Source organism: Ursus americanus, chromosome 33, assembly GCF_024610735.1.
Source record: "Ursus americanus isolate L20-20 chromosome 33, mUrsAme1.1.p, whole genome shotgun sequence".
Classification (NCBI taxonomy): Eukaryota; Metazoa; Chordata; class Mammalia; order Carnivora; family Ursidae; genus Ursus; species Ursus americanus.
The window spans coordinates 5,839,554-5,858,189 of record NC_142159.1 but is presented as its reverse complement, the minus strand read 5'-3'; the positions used below and the strand labels follow the sequence as shown (position 1 = coordinate 5,858,189).

Below are 18,636 nucleotides of genomic sequence, written 5' to 3'. Positions count from 1 at the left end.
ACAGTGGTTAACTGAACATAATAAAAAAATTCCCTTTAACTGCAAATAAGTTCAAATGTGTACATAAAAATAGGCAAGATAGATATTCAGCACTGTTAATAATAGCAGACTTTCTTGTCTTCTACAGAATACATATATAACAGGGGATTGAGGAAAAAGTATAAAATTGTAATTAAGCAAAAAACAATAATAAAAATCAGAATTAATGGTTGGGTATGGGTTATGCTGAGTCCCACAGCAAAAGGAAAAGGACTTCATGCTGGTTCCTAGACCCCAAGTATGAGGGTTGTGCTAATGGCTGGCCAGCCTCCAAGGCTTCCACTGTTTCCTAAAGCACATTATCAGGGAAATAGCATATGATATAGACCTGGGTCATGCATTTTCCTTGTTCCCTGCACATCCATGTCAATTAAAACAGTTTGCCTTCACCTGGAAGGAAGTGCTGATTTTCATTGATTGAGTTGATCAGGGGATATGTAAAGTACCCCACAATTTTCCATCAACCTATTCACAGGTACTTTGGTCTTCCAGAAGTAAAAATTCAGTTAGCCTACTAAAATAATGCCATGATAATCATGAAATATCAGTGAAAATGGTTTTACTGAAAGTCACTTGGGATCTTATAGGCAGTGAAAATTCCTCAGGGTCTTGTGTTTTTGAAATATTCTCACCAAATCTAGGGGGAAAACTTCTTTACTTTCCCCTCAACAACAAGTGAATAGTCTAATTGGGTTCTGGTATTAGTATATCATCTCTCTGGAAATCTTGCTGAAGCTCATACTCAGAGTGAGTAATAAGCATTGCTGTCCTGAGGAAACCGCTCTAAAAAGAAGAGCAGATCTGCCTCTTGGTTTTGGTTTTTATTTGGTTTCTACATCCCTAATAATGATAGAAGGTAGTGGTCTCAGTAATTAGTGAAGGCAGAGTTTAGCACCTTGTAAATTCCAATGAGAAAGAGAAGTTACAATTGGTTTTCTGGAGTAAAAAACATCAGCAACTATTGAGCATTAGTCATTTTTTTTGGAGAGATAATGGCTGGCCTGTTTCTAGGCTTTGGCTTCTACAAGACTGAGAGCCTGATTCATGGTTCCTGCAGGTTAAGATCAGTCCAATAAGAGATCACAACGGAAACATAATAAAACACGAGACATAAGTCACCATAAGTGAGAATCAGCAGAAACAACAATAGCAGAATTAGATTCATAAAGATGATATTGTAATGATCAGATATGGAAGGCATTATAAGTATAATTTATGTGAAAGACATAAAAAGAACATGTTTATAGAGGAACAGTACACTTTGGAAATAATCAAGCAAATTTAAACAACAAACAAAACATTTCAAATACAATAGAAATAACTGAAAATAGAAACTAAGTGAATAGTTAAACCTCAACTAAGACATGGCTAAAATGATAATTAGCAAATGGTAGGATAGGTGAGCTACCTATGAACAATTTCTAAAGAACAAACTCATCTATGTAGCAAAATAACGAGAAGATCCATAGGTAGAGGTGAAAAGCCCACCAAGCCTAGTGATAGCTGATTATCCAGAACAGAATTTTAGTTCAACTTTAAATTTGTTCAAACTAAAAAACCCCCAATAATATTAATGTAAATTACTCACATGGAGAAACCTGAAGAAATCTATTAGAGATGGGAAATATGAATGAGAGTTTCAGACGCACAGAGAATCACACAAGAAGGTCTAGTGTTGGCATCACAGAAGTAGTGAAGGAAGAGAATGAGGGGAGACAATAGAACTCATAGCTGAGAATTCCCCAGATGTCAAAAAATCCACGAAGCTTAATGAAACCTAAGAAGGATAAATAAAATATCTAAACACAGTGTAAAAAAATTCAGAATGCCAACAAGAAAGAGAGGATCTTAAAGTCAGTGAAGTAAAAAAAAAAAAAAAGACTACCTAAAAGGTACAATAATTAGATTGAAAGCAGGCTTCTCATTAATAATCAATGCCAGCAGAGTGCACCAAGGGAAATGCATCTACTTGGACTTCTGATCCAGCTAAATTATCATTTAATAACTACAGAAAATGCAGAACACCAAAGACAGAGACAGACTTTTCAAAGGAGTGAAAGACTGATAGCTGACTTCTCCATAGCAATAGAAGAGGTCAGAAGATAATTAGAAAGATTTCTTTAACGGGCTGAGAGAAAATAACTGCCAACCTGGATTTCTAAATCACTGAAAATATTTTTCAAAAATGAGGGACACAAACTGAGGGTTTTAGAGGGGAGGGGGGTGGGGGGATGGGGTAACAGGGTGATGGGTATTAAGGGGGGCACGTGCTGTGATGAGCACTGGCTGTTACATGTGACGAATGAATGACTGAACACTACATCAAAAACTAATGATGTACTGCACAGTGGCTAACTGAACATAATAAAAAAAAACAAGGGATAAAGGAACATATTACAGACAAACAAAAACTAAGAGTGTTTGCCACCAGCAGATCTTCATTAAATAAGATTCTAAAGGATGCCCTTCAAGGAGCAGGAAAATGATCCATGAGGAAGGACAAGGTATAAGAAGAAATGAAAAGCAAAGAAAGTGGCGAATATGTGCATAAATCCAAGTGAACAATAATTCCATAGAACAACAACAATAATACACTGTGGGTTTAAAAATCAAGGCGAAATTAAGATATAAGAAAACAATAATGTAAAAGTCAGAAAAACATAAATGGAGTTAAAGCGTTCTTTTTTTTTTTTAATGTTATGTTAGTCACCATACAGCACATCGTTAGTTTTTGATGTAGTGCTCCATGATCCATTGTTTGTGTATAACACCCAGTGCACCATGTAGTACGTGCCCTCCTTCATACCCATCACCGGGCTAACCCATCCCCCACCCCCCTCCCCTCTGAAACACCTCAGTTTGTTTCCTGGAGTCCATAGTCTTACATGGTTCGTCTCCCCTCTGTTTCCCCCACCTTCATTGTTCCCTTCCTTCTCTTAATGTCCTCCCTGCTATTCCTTATGTTCCAAAATAAGTGAAACCATATGATAATTGTACGATACAGGAGGAAGAGGGATTAATTTTAGACTTTGATAAGTGAAGTGTCCCTGCTATAATTTCTAATGTAGCCATTAAAATGTAGAGCATATAACTTACTTATTAGTAGAAAAGAAAAAAATGGAATTATAAAAATAATCCAATAAAAAAAGAGAAAAAAGAAGCTAATGGGTGGAACAAACAGAAAACACAAAATAAGATGGTAGATTTAAAATCTAAATATATCAGTAATTTGACATGTTTAAAGTGATTAAAAGAAAGAATTTCAACCAAGAATTCTATGGTTAGCAAAACTATCCTTCAAACATGAAGGGGAAATTAAGACATTCCCGGATAAACAAAGACTGAGAGAATGCACCATTAGCAAACCTAGAAAAAAGTTCTACATTATACAGAAATTCTACAGGAAGTCCATCAGGCTGAACTGAAAGGACTCAAAGGCACATGCAGAACTAAAAAACCCTTGTAAAGGTAACTACATAGGTAAATATAAACTATATTGTAAGTGTATTTTTTGTTTGTAATTTTTCTTCTCCTATCTGAGAAATGGCATGAAGCAATGACTGGAAATCTGTGTTGATAGGAGGGCAATGTCTAAAGATGTAATTTGTATAATGGTAACAGCAGAGGGGCGACTAGGTAGCGCAGTCGTTAAAGCGTCTGCCTTCCGCTCAGGGCGTGATCCCGGCGTTCCGGGATCGAGTCCCACATCGGGCTCCTCTGCTGGGAGCCTGCTTCTTCCTCTCTCACTCGCCTGCTGTGTTCCCTCTCTCGCTGGCTGTCTCTCTGTCACATAAATAAATAAAATCTTTAAAAAAAAATGGTAACAGCAGAAAAGGGGGGGTAATGGAGCTATGTAGGAGTGAAGCTTCTACATACAACTGAAATTAAATTAGTATTAATACAAAGTATGTTGCTATAAGTTAAAATGTTAATAGTAATTTTCAGAGTAATCACTAAGAAAATAACTTGAAAAACCACAGTGAAATAACAAAGAAATTAAAATATTCCATTAGAAAAGATCTATTTAATGCAAAAGAAAGAAACAATAGAAGAACAGAGAACCAAAAAAAAAAAAAAAAAACCCAAGCCCCCAAACCAAAAACACAAGACCATAAGATACACAGAAAACAAATAGCAAAATGGCACATGTAAAACCTACCATATCACTAATTACATTAATGCTGATTAAACACCTAAAGACAGATATTACCAAATGGATAAAAAACATGATTCAACCATATGCAGTCTAAAAGAGACATACTTTAGATTCAAAGACGCAAATGGACTGAGAGTAAAAGATGGGAAAAGATATACCACGTGTACTGCAACCAGAGGCTGGTGTGGCTGTCCTAATATCAGACAAGATAGTTTCTGAGAAACACACTGAGGGTTGTGGAAAGGGAGGATGGGGTAGCTGGGTGATGGACATTAAGGAGGGCACATGTGATGCGCACTGGGCATTATACGCAACCAGTGAATCACTGAATACTACATCAAAAACTAATGACGTACTGTATGTGGGCTAACTGAATTTAAGTAAAAAAAATTGTCATTAAACACAAAAAGGACATTTTATAGTGATTAAAAGGATCAATCCATCAATAAGATATAAAAATTACAAACATATATGCACCTAACAACAGAGACCCCAAATACATGAAACGAAAACTAACAGAACTAAAGGAGAAATAGACAAATGGACAATAATAGTATGAGATTTCACTACCCCATAGAACAACCCGACAAAAGACCTACAATAAAATATAGCAACCAATGCTCTAAAAACCTAGAGCTCACAATCAACTGGAGAGCACTCCACCCAATAACAGCAGAATATACTCTCTTCTCAAGTACACGTGGAACATTCTCTAGGACAGGCTGTGTGATAAAATAAGTCTCCATAAATTTAAAAAGATTGAAGTTACACAAAGTATGTTCTCCAACCACAGTGCAATGAAATTAAAAGCCAGTAATGGAGGGAAATTTGAAAAATTTACAAATATATGGAAACTAAACAACCACTCCTAAATAATCAATAGGTTAAAGAAGAAATCAGAAGAATAATTAGAAAATACTTTGAGGTGAACAAAAATGAAAGCAGAACATACGAAAACTTATGAGATGCGGTGAGAGCAGTGCTCAGAAGGAAATTTATAGCTGTAAATGCCTACATTAAAAAGAGGAAAGATCTCAAACCAACAACCCAACCTTTCCCTTAATAAACTAGAAAAATAAGCAAATTAAACCCAAAGCAAACAGAAGAAAATAAATGATAAAGTTAATGGCAGAGATAAATAGAAAAACAATAGAAACCAAAACTAAAAGTTGGTTCTTTTAAAAGATCAATAAAATTGACAAATGTGGGGGTGCCGGGGTGGCACAGTTGGTTAAGTTTCTGACTCTTGATTTTGGCTTAGGACATGATGTCAGAGTCCTGGATTGAGCCCCGTGTTGGGCTCTGCACTCAGCGGGGAGAATGCTGGAGATTCTCTCCCTCTTCCTCGGCCTCTCCCCCAGCTCTCTCTCTCAAAAAAATGAATAAATAAATAAATAAATAAATATTTTAAAAAATCAACAAATGTGTAAGTGGGGAGACAGAAAGAATGATTCAAATTACTAAATAAAGAATGAAAGTGGGACATTACTACCAACCAACCTTACAGGAATAAAAAGGATTATTGAATACTGTGAACACAAACAGTTGTATGCAAACAAATTAGATAATCCAGAAGAAATGGACAAATTCTTAGACATACACAGACTACCAAAATTTACTCAAGAAGAAGTGGAATATCTGAATAGAATCATAGCAAATAAATAGAATCAATCAGTAATCGAAAAATTTCAAAGAAAAGCCTAGGACTAGATGCCTTCACTGCTGAATTCTACCAAATTTTAAAGAAGTAACACCAATCCTCCTAGTCTTAAAAATAGAAGAAGAGGGACATTTCCCAACTCATTTTAGGAAACCAGCATCACCTGATACTAGAGCCAAAGACATCACAGAGAAAGGAAACCACAGACCAATACCCCTTACGAACACGCTGCAAAAATCCTCAACAAAATCCTAGCAAATGAAGCCCAGCAGCAGATTAAAAGGGTTATACCACGACCGAGTGTGATTCGTTCCCCAAACACAAGAGTGGTTCCACATATGAAAATCAATCAATGCAATGCACCATATTGATAGGACGAGCGGGGGGAGCCACATGGTCATTTCAACAGATGCAGAAAATGCATTTGACAAAATCCAACACCATTTCATGGTAAAAATGTTCAACGAACTGGAAATAGAAGGGAAATGTTTCACCAGGAATAGAAGGGAAATTTTTCACTAGGAATAGAAGGGAAATTCCTCGCTTATAAAGGGAATTTACATAAACTCTCCAGCTCATAAACTCACCATCATACTTGATGGTGAAAAACAGAAAGCTTTTCTCCAAAGATTAGGAATAAGAGATGGATGTCTATTTTGCCACTTTAAAAAAATTATTATTAAGTAGGCTCTGCATCCAGCCTCCAGAGTCTGTGGCATTCCTCTTTAGTCCTTCAAAAGAAAGGGGGGGTCATGTGCTGTTTTTCTGGAAAAGCAAGGAAGGGGTAAGGTGGGAGACAGTGTTGTGCCAGGCAGCCTGGTGTAAAGGAAGGGACCCCCGAAGGCTGAAGAGGATAGTAATGTACCAGAGAGGAAGGAGAATAGGTTTCTGGCCCAGAAGAAAGACAGTGCATGAGCTGGTGTGGGAAGTAACCTAACAGGGGCCCACGGAGCAGCCTGAGTGACTGTCATTGTGATATAACACACACACACACACACACACACACACACACACACACACACACACACACATTTGAGGAAGAATGTTCTTGGACGTGGGCCACCCCGTCAGTCTGCACGGCGGTCACTTGCAGTAGATGGCATCTACTTACAGAGGCACTGGGGGCGGGGACGATCCCACGTGCCATCCCCCTGGCAGCTGAGCACCGGGGTGCCCAGGAGGTAGAAGCCGTGGTTGCACTGGTAAGACACGGTGGTGCCGTAGCTGAACCTGTGTGGGCCGCTGGCATGCACTTGACGAATGCTGTTTTCCTGGTGCCCAGGATCTGTGCAGTTGATGACTGTAAGGGAATGGGGCCATCAGACACAAAGACCTGGATTTGAAGATTTTCTTATGCTTTTAAATGAGAATTCGTAAGTCCCAACAGGCATGCATTCCCAGTAGGGCAAAATTTCCAGACCCTAACTGGTAGCCCAGAGCCGATCCTGCCTGGGAAGGTGAGCTGGTCCTCAGGCCGCTGTACGTCCTGATCACCGACCTTGATCACCTGGTTAAGGGATTCATCCTTCCACATCCGGCTAGACTCCACTTCCCTGGCAAAGCCTTCCCACCTCCCCCCAGACTGGTTAGCCTCTCCCTCCGCAGTGCTCCCCTGCACAGACCTCTACTGCTAACTTTATCAGCCTTGGTGAGGAGTTGTTGGAATACATGAGTCCCTGGAGGGCATGACTCCCTCGTCTCTGGGTGCCCCATCCCTGACGCAGCAAAGCTCGTCAACTGCAAAACAGTCGCGTCTGAGCTTGACTCCGATGGGGGTTAGTCATTTTTGGAACCTGTTTTACCACTGTGAAGAGTATTTCAGGGAAAGATTAATATCCTGGGGGATAGATTTGACTGCTACATGCTGAAGTGTTTCCAAAGCAGCTTAACTCAAAATCAGAGGGCTATTTTAGGATAATGGCAGTACCATTCATAACCTATGATGTGCTCTCAAAATGCTTTCACATCTGTTCGCTTACTATTGTCTCCTGCTTGCCACATTAGGTGAGCAGGATAGGTATTTTTTTTTTTTAATCTTTGGTAAGTTTTTAAAGTATAAGGTATTTTTACCTTTGATAGCCTCTCTGAGGTTCAGAGAAGTTGGCTTCACAAAACAAATACTTAGCATGCATTGATTCACACTCTTTATGGCCGTACACCGAGCACCAAGCAGTGTGCTGGGCAGTAAAGATACCATGGAATTTCCAGTCGAGAGTAGGCTTTCTCCACCTTGGCACCACGGACATTTTGGCTCATAACTCTTTGTTGTGGGGGCAGCCCTGTGCATTACAGAAGGTTTAACAGCACCCTTGTCCTCTACCCACTAGATGCCAAGAGAAGCCCTCCAGGTGTGACAATGAAAAATGTCTCTAGACCTCTGTCCCCTGTTTGGGTGGTGGGATGGATAAAATCGTCCCCAGTTGGGAACTGCTGGTATAGAGAGAACGGACAAACCAGCAATTATTTTGTTTGATAAGCACTCTGATAGGCATAGTGGAGAATGTTCCAGAAGCACAAAGCTGTGCATCCAGCCCAATGCAGGGAGGTGGAGCAGGAAGGGCTTCCAAGAAAGGGCGATGTTCAAGCTGGTTCTTGATGGTTGGGTAAAAGTCATCCAGACCAAGGGGGACAGAGAAGAATGCATTTGAGGAGACTGTGTGGGAGTGCCCCGGGGCTGTGCAGGCACACGGCGTGTGGCGTGTGACAGGACTGGAAGAGGTTCAGTGCAGCCAGGCCCCAGTACAGAGGTCAGGCCAAGGCAGAGGACAGTACTGTTGTGAGGGCATTGGGAAGTCTGGGAAGGCATTTTTAACAGGGAACGACTTGATCAGATTTGCATTTTAGACGGGTCACTCTGTCAGCGTAGAGAATGGGTTGGTAGGAGCAGGACCGGAGGCCACGACTTCTAAGATTTTACCCAGCCCTTGGATTCCGAAACCAGTCCTTGAGCTTGTTACTCTGCGAAGGGACCGGGGGGGGGGTGGGGCAGGAGCTGGAGTTACAGGGGAATTTGCATCTTGTGTTGCAGACATGGAACACAGCTCTTGAGAAGGGGACATGGGATAAGAACACCCCATAGCAGCAAAGTTCTAAACTATTTCCTGCCTCAGTAGATGTTCGGAGGAAGACAAAACACTAGGTCATGGCAGTTGTTCCTGTGTTTTCTGGAACCTTCTTTCAGTCAAAATGGCATCTTCAAATGTTATGAGAGGGATGTTACTTTAGGGTTAGTTGTGATGCATCTGGATTTATTTGAAAATCTGAGTCCTCTAACACTGGTTACAAATGACCTGTGACACATTGCCAGTCACTGTGCACCCACACATACTGCGATGGGTCACTGTCCCAGGGACTCTGCGTCCTCACAACTATGAAGACTTGATCCACCCCCAGGTCAGGGCTGGACTCATTCATGTTCTGCCCACATTGATGCTCCACGCAGACGTCACTGAATCTGCCAGGCTCTTCCTGATACGAGGCAGCTCCATTTGTCCCTACTGCTGTGATCAGCCTCAAAACGCTTTAGAAACGATTTCCTAAGTAGCCCAGATGGGGCCAGAATACCCCTGCACAGAGTCTGTCTCTCTAGTCCTTGGGCTGTGTTCTTCCTCCCTGCTTCATCCCAACTCCTATGCTCTCAGCTTTGTATTTTTCATTCTAACTCTTCTGCTTTTTTCTTTCCTCAATAATGGGGCTCTAAAGGATAATGATGAATATTTGTTCTATGCAATGTAAACAAGAAAACTGCTTTCCGTTTCTATTTTGAAAGGCACACCTTGTTTGCTGTGCTTATATAACCAGGGATGAAATCTTGACACAGACATGGCTGTGTCTAGGGGTTGAGAAAATCCTCATTTATGACCCTCCTCTGCTCTCAGTCTTTCCCTGTGTCAAAATCACACCAGGACTGAATCCGCTGGGTCACAGAACCCCAAATGGCGGCGGTACTGGGGGAAGAAGGGGGACTCACTTCTGCAGGTGGGCAGCGTGTCGCTCCACTGCCCGCTGGCCAGGCACTGGGACCTAGCGGCCCCCTCAGCCACATACCCGGGGTTGCAAACAAACTTGACCACGTCGTTGAGGTTAAACTGGTTGCCCTGAGTGAGGCCGTTGATCGGGTTGCCTGGGTGTCCACAGGTAATTGCTGCAACCAAAACAGAAGAGAGGTAAGCCCTCCTCTTATTCCACATCCCCCAAAGCTCATCCTTTTCTCACCTGGTGTTTCTCATGCCCATGAGGGAAGTTCAGCCCTAAGTCTAACTGAAGTCTCTTTAGCAGCAAAACCTTTGTTTCATGAAATCAGCATGCGGTGGTACCTTCTTTGGTGAAGGCACATCCGTAGCCTGGACAACTCGAGAAAAATCATTCTATGACTCCCCGTGGGACCTCAGGCCTGGATTGTAGGTCTGTTGTCTAGGTAGTCAGCCCTGCTTCCTTTTCTCTGCCTCTATCCCCGTGGCTCCCCATCTCCACTCTCCATCACCGGATGGGATGACTACCTCTCAGCAGACTTGGACCCAGCCCACCTCCTGGGCGGAGCTTGACAGAGCCAGAGTCGATTGGAACCAAGCCTGAATAGCGGGATTGCTGCCAGACCCGTGGTCCAGGCAGGCCGCAGGGAGCCAAAGCTGTTGTTGAGAGCACAACCCTTCCTCTTTACTCCTTCCGGATGAAGGAGTGATTTCTGGCCTTTCTCTGTGCTCTTTTACTTCCCCTGGCCCAGGTCACATGGAGCGGCCGATCTGTGCAATTTGGGAAGAATGAGCAGTCATGCTTGACCCAGGTCTGCCCCCTCCTCTTGGGACCTAGAGCCTGTGGACAGCAGCGTTCTCTGCTGCTCCTCTGGAGGCGGGCGCTCCCTGACAATGGGGGGATGCGCCCCTGTGGTGTTGGCTCAGATGGTGTGAATCCACCCCAATCTGGGGTTTATTCAGCAGAGACCCCACTGGGCTCTCACATGAAGCTATGGTTTCCGACTTAGGCTTTATTAGTAATGAAGGTGACTTTTGGCATCCACGCAGGATTTTGTAAATCTTCAGCCACGGGCAGGGCGGCAGTGGAGGACCTGGTGCTGGCAGGCCTGGCCCCAGAGTGCTCGGGTTACCCTCTGTCTCAGCTTTCTTCCTTCCTCCCAGAACTGGGTTCATCCCTCCACCCTGGCACTGGTCTCTCTGAGGTTTCTCCAATGTAAGTGCTTGTCCCAGAGCCTTGGCACCCGCTTTCCCCTCTGCACATCCCTTGGCTCCTGCCCTCACATCCTCAGGTCTCCCCTCAAATGTCACCATATCAGTGAGGCCGTCCCTTACGACCCAATACACAACCTCCCCAGCACGGCCCAGGCCCTGCGCCTTCTCCACTTTTCTCCATAGTAACGACACACTCCATACGTAGTTCTCTGTTGGTTCAATCCTTATTTCCCTCCACCTGAGCGTAAGCTGCACGAGGACAGGGTCTTTGGTCCGTTCCTCGCTACATCCTTGGGGTCTGTACCAGGGCCTGACATGCAGGAAGAGCCTGATCAACATCTGCTGAGTGAAGGAACACGTGAGTGTGGGAACGGGCAGATGACAGCCTTCTGCTTTGCTCCTTAGTCCTTAGTTCTATCGAGCACCTCCTTGGTATCCGGTCTCTTTAGATCAAACTCTCAGGTGATGCCTTTGCCAGGCCTTTTCCTTGGTTCTGGATCTTGAGGCTGCGAAACCATGAGGAATGCTTTCTTACCCCAAGAACTGGATCCACAAGGAGCCCACCGCAAACCCAGATGGCGTGAATGGGGATGGGGGGGCGAAAGAGCAGACAGAGCCCAGTTTTTGCTATGGCCAACTCTGGTACATGTGTCTGCGTCCGTTGTCTTGTGTAAATATCAACAGTAGCATCCCTGACCCTAGCGGACAGAGCTGGGGCAGAGCAGGACACATGAGGCTAGCGGACCACAGGGGGTTTGAGACCATCCCGCGAGTTGGGATAAGAATGGGCTACAGGGGCCAGCAGACCAGGATTCACCACTCAGTGCTGCCCTTTCCTTACTTCGGACAATTCACTCTAGGCTCGCTTTCTCTATCTCTAAAGTAAGGATTTCAGATTTCATGAGCAGAACTGCTCTGAAAATAGATTTGTACATTTACTTTTCATTCAGTCTTGCTGAGTTCCTTCTCTGTGCTAGGTACCTCGCTCTGCCCTGATGATATGCAAGGACGGATATGAGACGGTCTCTGCCCTCAGGGAGCTCACTTCACAGCCCAGTAGAAGAGCAGTCGGGGAAGGAGAGCGTCACAGCACAGCGTGCTTGGGCTGGGACAGAGGCGTTTGCGCAGGAGGGGCATCAACCCTCCACAGGGCAGACAGCGGGTTAAGGAGTGTTCCTGGAGGAAACAGCGTGCCATCTAAGCTGGTTCTCATGGATGACGAGTACCCTGCCAGATCAGCAAGTTGCTGGGAGAGTGGAGATGAGCTTCATAGGGTCTGTGAACCCCCAGAAATGACATGCAAAATGCTGGCTGGATGCTGTGTGCCCAGGAGAGGATCCGCTGCTCTCACAGATTCACAGAGGGTCATAAACCCCCTCCCCAGAGGCTAAAAACCACTGCTGTCCAGTGAGGGAAGTGTGCTGAGTAGTAAAACCTTTGGGGGGTGCCACCTTTGAAGGACAGGTGACCAAAGCGTCTGCAAGGGAAATGGAGGTGTGGTCAGCAAGGTAGAAAAAGAAAACTTGACAGGGGGGTGGGAATGTCCCCGAAGCCACAGGGAGAGCCTCAAGAAACGTCAGATACCCCAGAGAGCTCTGTTTCTTTGGGGACCCTGACCGGTACAGGCTGCAAAGAAGAGGTGGAGAATTCCTTCCATTAGGAAGGAAAATCGAGGTCTTCGTGGCGCTTGAGTGCTTCCCTGGGGCTTGAGGGAAATTAATGGAAAGGAAAGGTAAACAGTACAGAAGAGAGGGTTAAAAGTAGATTAGGGTCACTAAGGAGGCAGGAGGGAGGAGATCTGGGGATCAATGGAGGGCACAGCCTTGGGCCTGGAGAGAAAGACTCTTCTATGGGGATGGGAGAGAAGGGAGAGGATAGATGTGTGGGTGGGAAGCAGGAGGTAGAAGGAGTTATTGTCTGATGACTTCTATCATCTCTACAAAATAGAAAGTGAGGTTATCTAATCAGCTAATAATTAGTGGGGTCTGTCTTCATTATGTCATTGAATCTCCACAACCCGTAAGGCAGGCACCATCGTCATCCTCAGAGCAGCCGGGAGGCTCGTTCAGGGGCATGGTTTCTAGGTGGCTCACCTGAGCTCTGAGCCCAGCTTCTGTGACTCCAGGCTGTGTTTCCCAGCTGCCTTAGCTGTCTGCGGAGAAGGCAGGTGGAGGAGGTGGAGGGCGGGTCTTCAGGAAAGAGGTGAAATCATGCAAAGTGTGTGGGAATGGGCAGGAGAGCTACTGGAGGAGATGTGGGATTGCTGGGAAGTTTTGAGAGTGACAGATATGGAAATCTTGGGTTGACACGTGGTGACGGCTCACACAGCGCCGACGACAGGGTCGTCACTTATAAATGCTTGTTCTTTTCCTCTTGCCTTCCTCCTCTAGATACCCCACCATAGCTCTGTGCCCTAGGAGACAACAGGGCTTGGTCCAAGAGCTCCTGGATTCCGTCATGTGGCAGCATCGACACCACCATCATCATAACAACAGCAAGAACATCTCCTTCATGCCTCTCAGGCACTGTTGGGACGACGTTGGGTCCAAAATAGCATTTATTTAATCCTCATCACTCTGAAGTATCTGCTTTTTGTAGAGGAGGAAACAGACTTAGGCAGGTAACCTAACCCGTCTGAAGTCATATAGCCATGGGATATACGGTGGAAGGTCTGGGTAGGACCTGGGCAATCGAGGTCCGGGGTCCAAGTGTCCAAATACTTCACTACACTGCCTTTTAGTGCATGCCGGGTTCAAAATCAAACCTCCTTAGGCTTAGTCAGACATTCTCCACTTATTTTCAGACCCCAACACCTGCTATTATTTATAACCCAAATCTCCGCACACAGATTCTGTGCCAATTACTTGAAGGCACCTGAATTTGCATCTTCTGGATAAAACCAAATGTTTTGTTCAGACCCATCTGGAAGAGTGACCGAATATAGATGGGTCTTGCTTTGTGTAAACCTAATACTTAAGCCGCTATTAAGACTAATTTTTCATGCATTGCTTATTCAATATGTCTCATTATTTTATTGCTCCATCTCATCTATGAAGAACCAAGTGAAGAGGAAGAATTACAAAAAAACCTGCCTTAAAAAAATTAAACAACAAAACCAACCCTGCACTTCACATAAAGGCTCACTTTGGGGAACTTTAAAAAGTGAAGAATTTTCCAAATTATTTCCAGGCAACTGAGAATAATGGTGGTCATCTAAATCCAAAAAAAAAAAAAAAAAAGGAAGCAGATTAACAAGAAGAACAAACAAAACTGTAGAAAGCCCAGGCTTGCAGCATAGCCCAAACAGAGAATGCTATAAACTTTAAATTATGTGTAAGTGGAAGAACAAACACGATACCCAGGCAGCGCTGTTTCTCATGCTTCTGCTGCAAGCCTTTGTGGAGAGCAAGACTGTATGGAAAAGAGAAGAGTGGGGCAGGGAATGGCCCAATATTGATCTGAAGTCACTGCTGGAATGAGAAATCTCATCTTAAATGTGAACAAACTAAAAAAGCATCCTGATACATCAGTGCACTGACTACAGGAAAGGGGCATAAAACTCTACAAAATTCCCTAAATACCAAAAGAAATGGGAAAAAAATAGTAAGGAAAACATCACACAGGGGTGCCTGGGTGGCTCAGTCGGTTAAGCATCTGTCTTTGGCTCAGGTCATGACCTCAGGGTCCTGGGATTGAGCCCTGCATTGGGCTCCCTGCTCAGCGGGGAGTCTGCTTCTCTCTCTCCTTCTACCCCCTCCCCCACTCATGCTCTGTCTCTCAAATAAATAAAATCTTAAAAAAAAAATCACATAGAGAAAGAAATACCCGAGTATGATACCTTACCCATAACAGTTACATAAGACATGAGAGATGTGGGACCAAGCATATAAGTCATAGAGTTATATGTGAATGAGTATAACTAACCTATTAAAAGAGAACTGTTTTCAAATAGGCTCTCAAGGCAAGGTCCAACTCTTTGCGGTATACGAGAGTCGGAAAGGGTAAAATACAGGGATGGTTCAAAGTATACCAGGCAAATGGAAAATGACGGAAGTAGGAGTTGTAAGCCTGATATCAGGTCCAAAGCCAGTCAAACTACAAAACACTAAAAGCGACAAAGAAGACATTTTAAAGGCTAAGATCACAATTTGCAATGTAGATATGATAGTTCTGAGCAAGCATATACCAAAAAACACAGCAACTACCTCTATGTAGCATGAACTACAGGAAATGCCAGGAAAAATAGATGATGATGCTAAGAATAGAAAGCTTTAAGACACACCTCTCAGGGCAAAACAGGTCAAGTGGACAAAAAGTCCGTAAGCATACAGAAGACACAGATGACATAATCAAGGGACATCTTATGATTATATACAGAACTTTATACCCTAATCCCCTTTCTTCTCAAATGCCCATGGAACAGTCGTTAGAACAACTGATCAAATATGAGGTCAAGAGAGCATCGATAAATTCCATGAGGTAGAAACACTACACACAGTGTGATAATATTAGAAATGAATAACAAAATAAAAATAGAATGGCCCTTCTGCCTGGAAACTGAAAGAGCATAACTATTAAAAAACTTCTTGGTGAAAGAAGAAATTTATACCCAAATTACAGAATTTCTAATAAGCAATCAAGCATTAATTATTATAAGCTATGGGATCTGATTAGAGCAGTTATTGAAAGACATTTCCCAACCTTAAGCACTTATATCAATAACAATAAAAAAATGAAAATAAATGAATTGGATTCCCAACTCAAAAGCTAGAAATGAACAAACAAGTTAACCAAAGGGAATACAAGGAGGGCAACGGTGAAGGCAAAAGCAGTAATGGATGATGCTGAAAACTGAAAACAAGAGAGGGAATGATGCATCTTTCAAAAAACATTAACAAAACGTACAAAACCTCCAGTGAACCAAATCAAGAGCGCCAGGGGCAAGTCCACGTTGAGTCTGAGCCCGTGACTAGGGAGAGTGGGTAACATACTTACGCACACAGAAAGGGGTCTTGCCCGACCACAGGTGATCCTGCTGGCAGATGCGCACGGACATGCCGATCAGGCGGAAGCCGGCGTCGCACTGGTACACCACGCTGCCCCGGTAGCTGTAGTTCTCCCCGTTGATGTGTCCGTTGACGATGGGCTCGGGGGTCCCACAGTGCCCAGCTTTGGTGGGAGATGAGGAAAGAGTGCAAATCGAAGAGGAGCTTATAGAAGAGGAGTGGGGGGCTTGGTCAGGGCGGGGGAGTCAGGGATGGTGAGGAAAAGTACCAAGGACCCAGTCACCCATCGTTTCCCCCCCGCCCCGAGAGTAGCCATCAGGAATCCTAAACATGATGCAAGTGGCAAGCCCAAATCCCAAGGCCGAATCCCAAAAGGCCATCCATCTCCGAGCTATAGTTTCTATGTCTGTCCAAGGGTTAGAAATGATCACTGTCGCCTCCCTGCCTCTTTTCTTTTCATCAACCAGCATCGACGGAGCATCTACTGCGTGGAGGGCACCTCGGTCTACATTAAGGCCATCAAAGCCCAACAGAATCGAAAACAACTGTGCACAAACAGATGGTTTGGCTAAATCCATCCTTCCTTCTCCTTGAGTGGCAGGAGACACAGTTTAACCTGGGTGAGTTACTTTATTGAATGAGGTTTGGGTAGAGTGTATTCCTAGCATTTCCACTGGTATTCTTGGGTCTGTGTGGAAATAACTCATGACTGTATCCCTAACAGAGGCCTGGGACGGTGGGAGGGCAGCACTGCTCACTCTGGAACAGACTATCCACTCTATGCTGTTAGGTCTGTGTAGCTGGGACCCTCCTTTGGACTTGAGGGATCCGAGAAAGAAGTGAGAGGAGAGAATACCTTGGACTCCACGGTTTGGTAGGGAATGGACTGGCCACGGGGGAATTGATAACTCTGTCTTTTGTAAGCCAGGTTGTTTTTGTGCTTTTGTCATTTGCTTATTTTATACATATATATATATGTGTGTGTGTGTGTGTGTGTAGGTACATGTATATACATATGTTTGTATATATGTATATATGTAAGTGTATTACATATGTATATGTCTACATGTTTACACATATATGTTTATATGTATGTATATATGTATGTATACATTCCTTCTATACATATGTGTAAGTATGTGTGTATATATATATAAATAAAACTTTGTCTCATCAGACTTGAAGTTCTTCTCATCCTCTTGGGTACCCCAAGAGAAGCAAGTTCAGAGTCTCAGTTATGGGGGATGCCCAAGAGCTGGTGTTTGGATTAAGCATTTCATGCCATAGGTGACATGATGCTGGTTAAAGACTGGGACCCAGCTTTAGAAAGCTCTAACCTGTCTTACGGAGGGAAAGATGGGCAGGATAGGTCTGGGGAGGTCACTCACCAAGGCAGCGAACTTCGGAGCCACTCCAGAGCCCATTGGCCATGCACTCCCGCACCCTGGAGCCCACCAGCGTGTAGCCAGAATTGCAGGAGAAGATGGCCGTCGCCCCGTAGACGGACAGTGTTCCGATGCGGTGCCCGCTGGGCGGGACGGGGAGCTCTCCACAGGAGATGACTAAAATGATCACAAAGCGCTCAGTGAAAAGCCAGCCCCAAGAGGGGGGACACGTGGGGCTTCTGAGTAGCAAGAATCATGACAAAAATAAGACCTGTTTAACTGTTGGGACTCATGAGCAGAATGTGGGGGCACGAGAGTGACTTGCATGGTGTTACACTGGAGCAGTGATTCTCAACTGGAAGCATTGCAAGAAGGATCCAAGGAGCTTTTAAAATGCTCAGGCTGTACTCTGGACCTGTGACCTCGATCTCTTGAGATAAGGCCCAGGCACGTGCATTTTTAAGAAAGGCTCCTCAGGCGCTTCAGATGCCTACCCTGGTTAGGATCCGCCACACTACGGGTGGAGAGTCTGTGGTGCCCTGGGTGTCCAGGGCAGATGCTGCCACTCGATTCCCTTGTCCTTTCTGCTGGGAGCAGCAGCAGCCTGCCACTCCTTCCCAACAGAGCACTGCATGTAGCCACTGGCTGGCGTGGGAGGTGAGGCCCCATGGCCAAGGCTGCACTCAAGTGTGAGAACCTTCATTGTGGTGAAGCTGTTACACGCTCATGACCTCTGCTCTGCCACACACATGCTTACATTCCATGGTGGGTCTAAACTTGGATGCATAAGGGCAATAGTGACTTGAGTCACAGATGTAGGGACTTCTTCTTCCATCTAGTCTCAAACTTTCCACTCCTCACTGACAAGTTATTCCCTTCTATCCCGTTACAAACACCTTCCTCCTCCATCGCATCCTTACGGATTAAGTAAATATCATGAGTATATCCCATTGTAGTGGGTGCTGTGCTGGGCCACTCAGACCCTCATTGAGAATGGGAGGACTTTTTTCCCCAGCTGCTGGCAAACGACCCTCAGCTGCTCACCCTCTTCAGACTGCCTTGGCTGAAGAGTCCTCCCCTCTAGATCTTGTTTCTTCCTGGGGTCTCCTGTACCCAACGTTTGGTCAGTGTGCAGGTATAAAGGCCTCTTGCCCCAGCCTGTGGCAGTTCTGACTATCCCAGTTTCAGAGCTCCCTGTGGGGTC

At 44.4% G+C, this 18,636-nt stretch overlaps 1 protein-coding gene across 1 annotated transcript in view; it reads right to left on the bottom strand.

The window, feature by feature from the left end:
- The window catches only part of CSMD2 (CUB and Sushi multiple domains 2), a 571,607-nt gene that overhangs the window by 35,725 nt on the left and 517,246 nt on the right, over positions 1-18,636 (bottom strand). Inside the window, exons 52-55 of the mRNA XM_087858682.1 lie at positions 17,436-17,609; positions 16,037-16,210; positions 9,826-9,999; positions 6,967-7,155 (exon numbers count right to left, since the gene is read on the bottom strand). Coding sequence (XP_087714808.1) covers positions 6,967-7,155; positions 9,826-9,999; positions 16,037-16,210; positions 17,436-17,609 — 711 coding nt within the window. The remainder of the gene's footprint in view (positions 1-6,966; positions 7,156-9,825; positions 10,000-16,036; positions 16,211-17,435; positions 17,610-18,636) is intronic.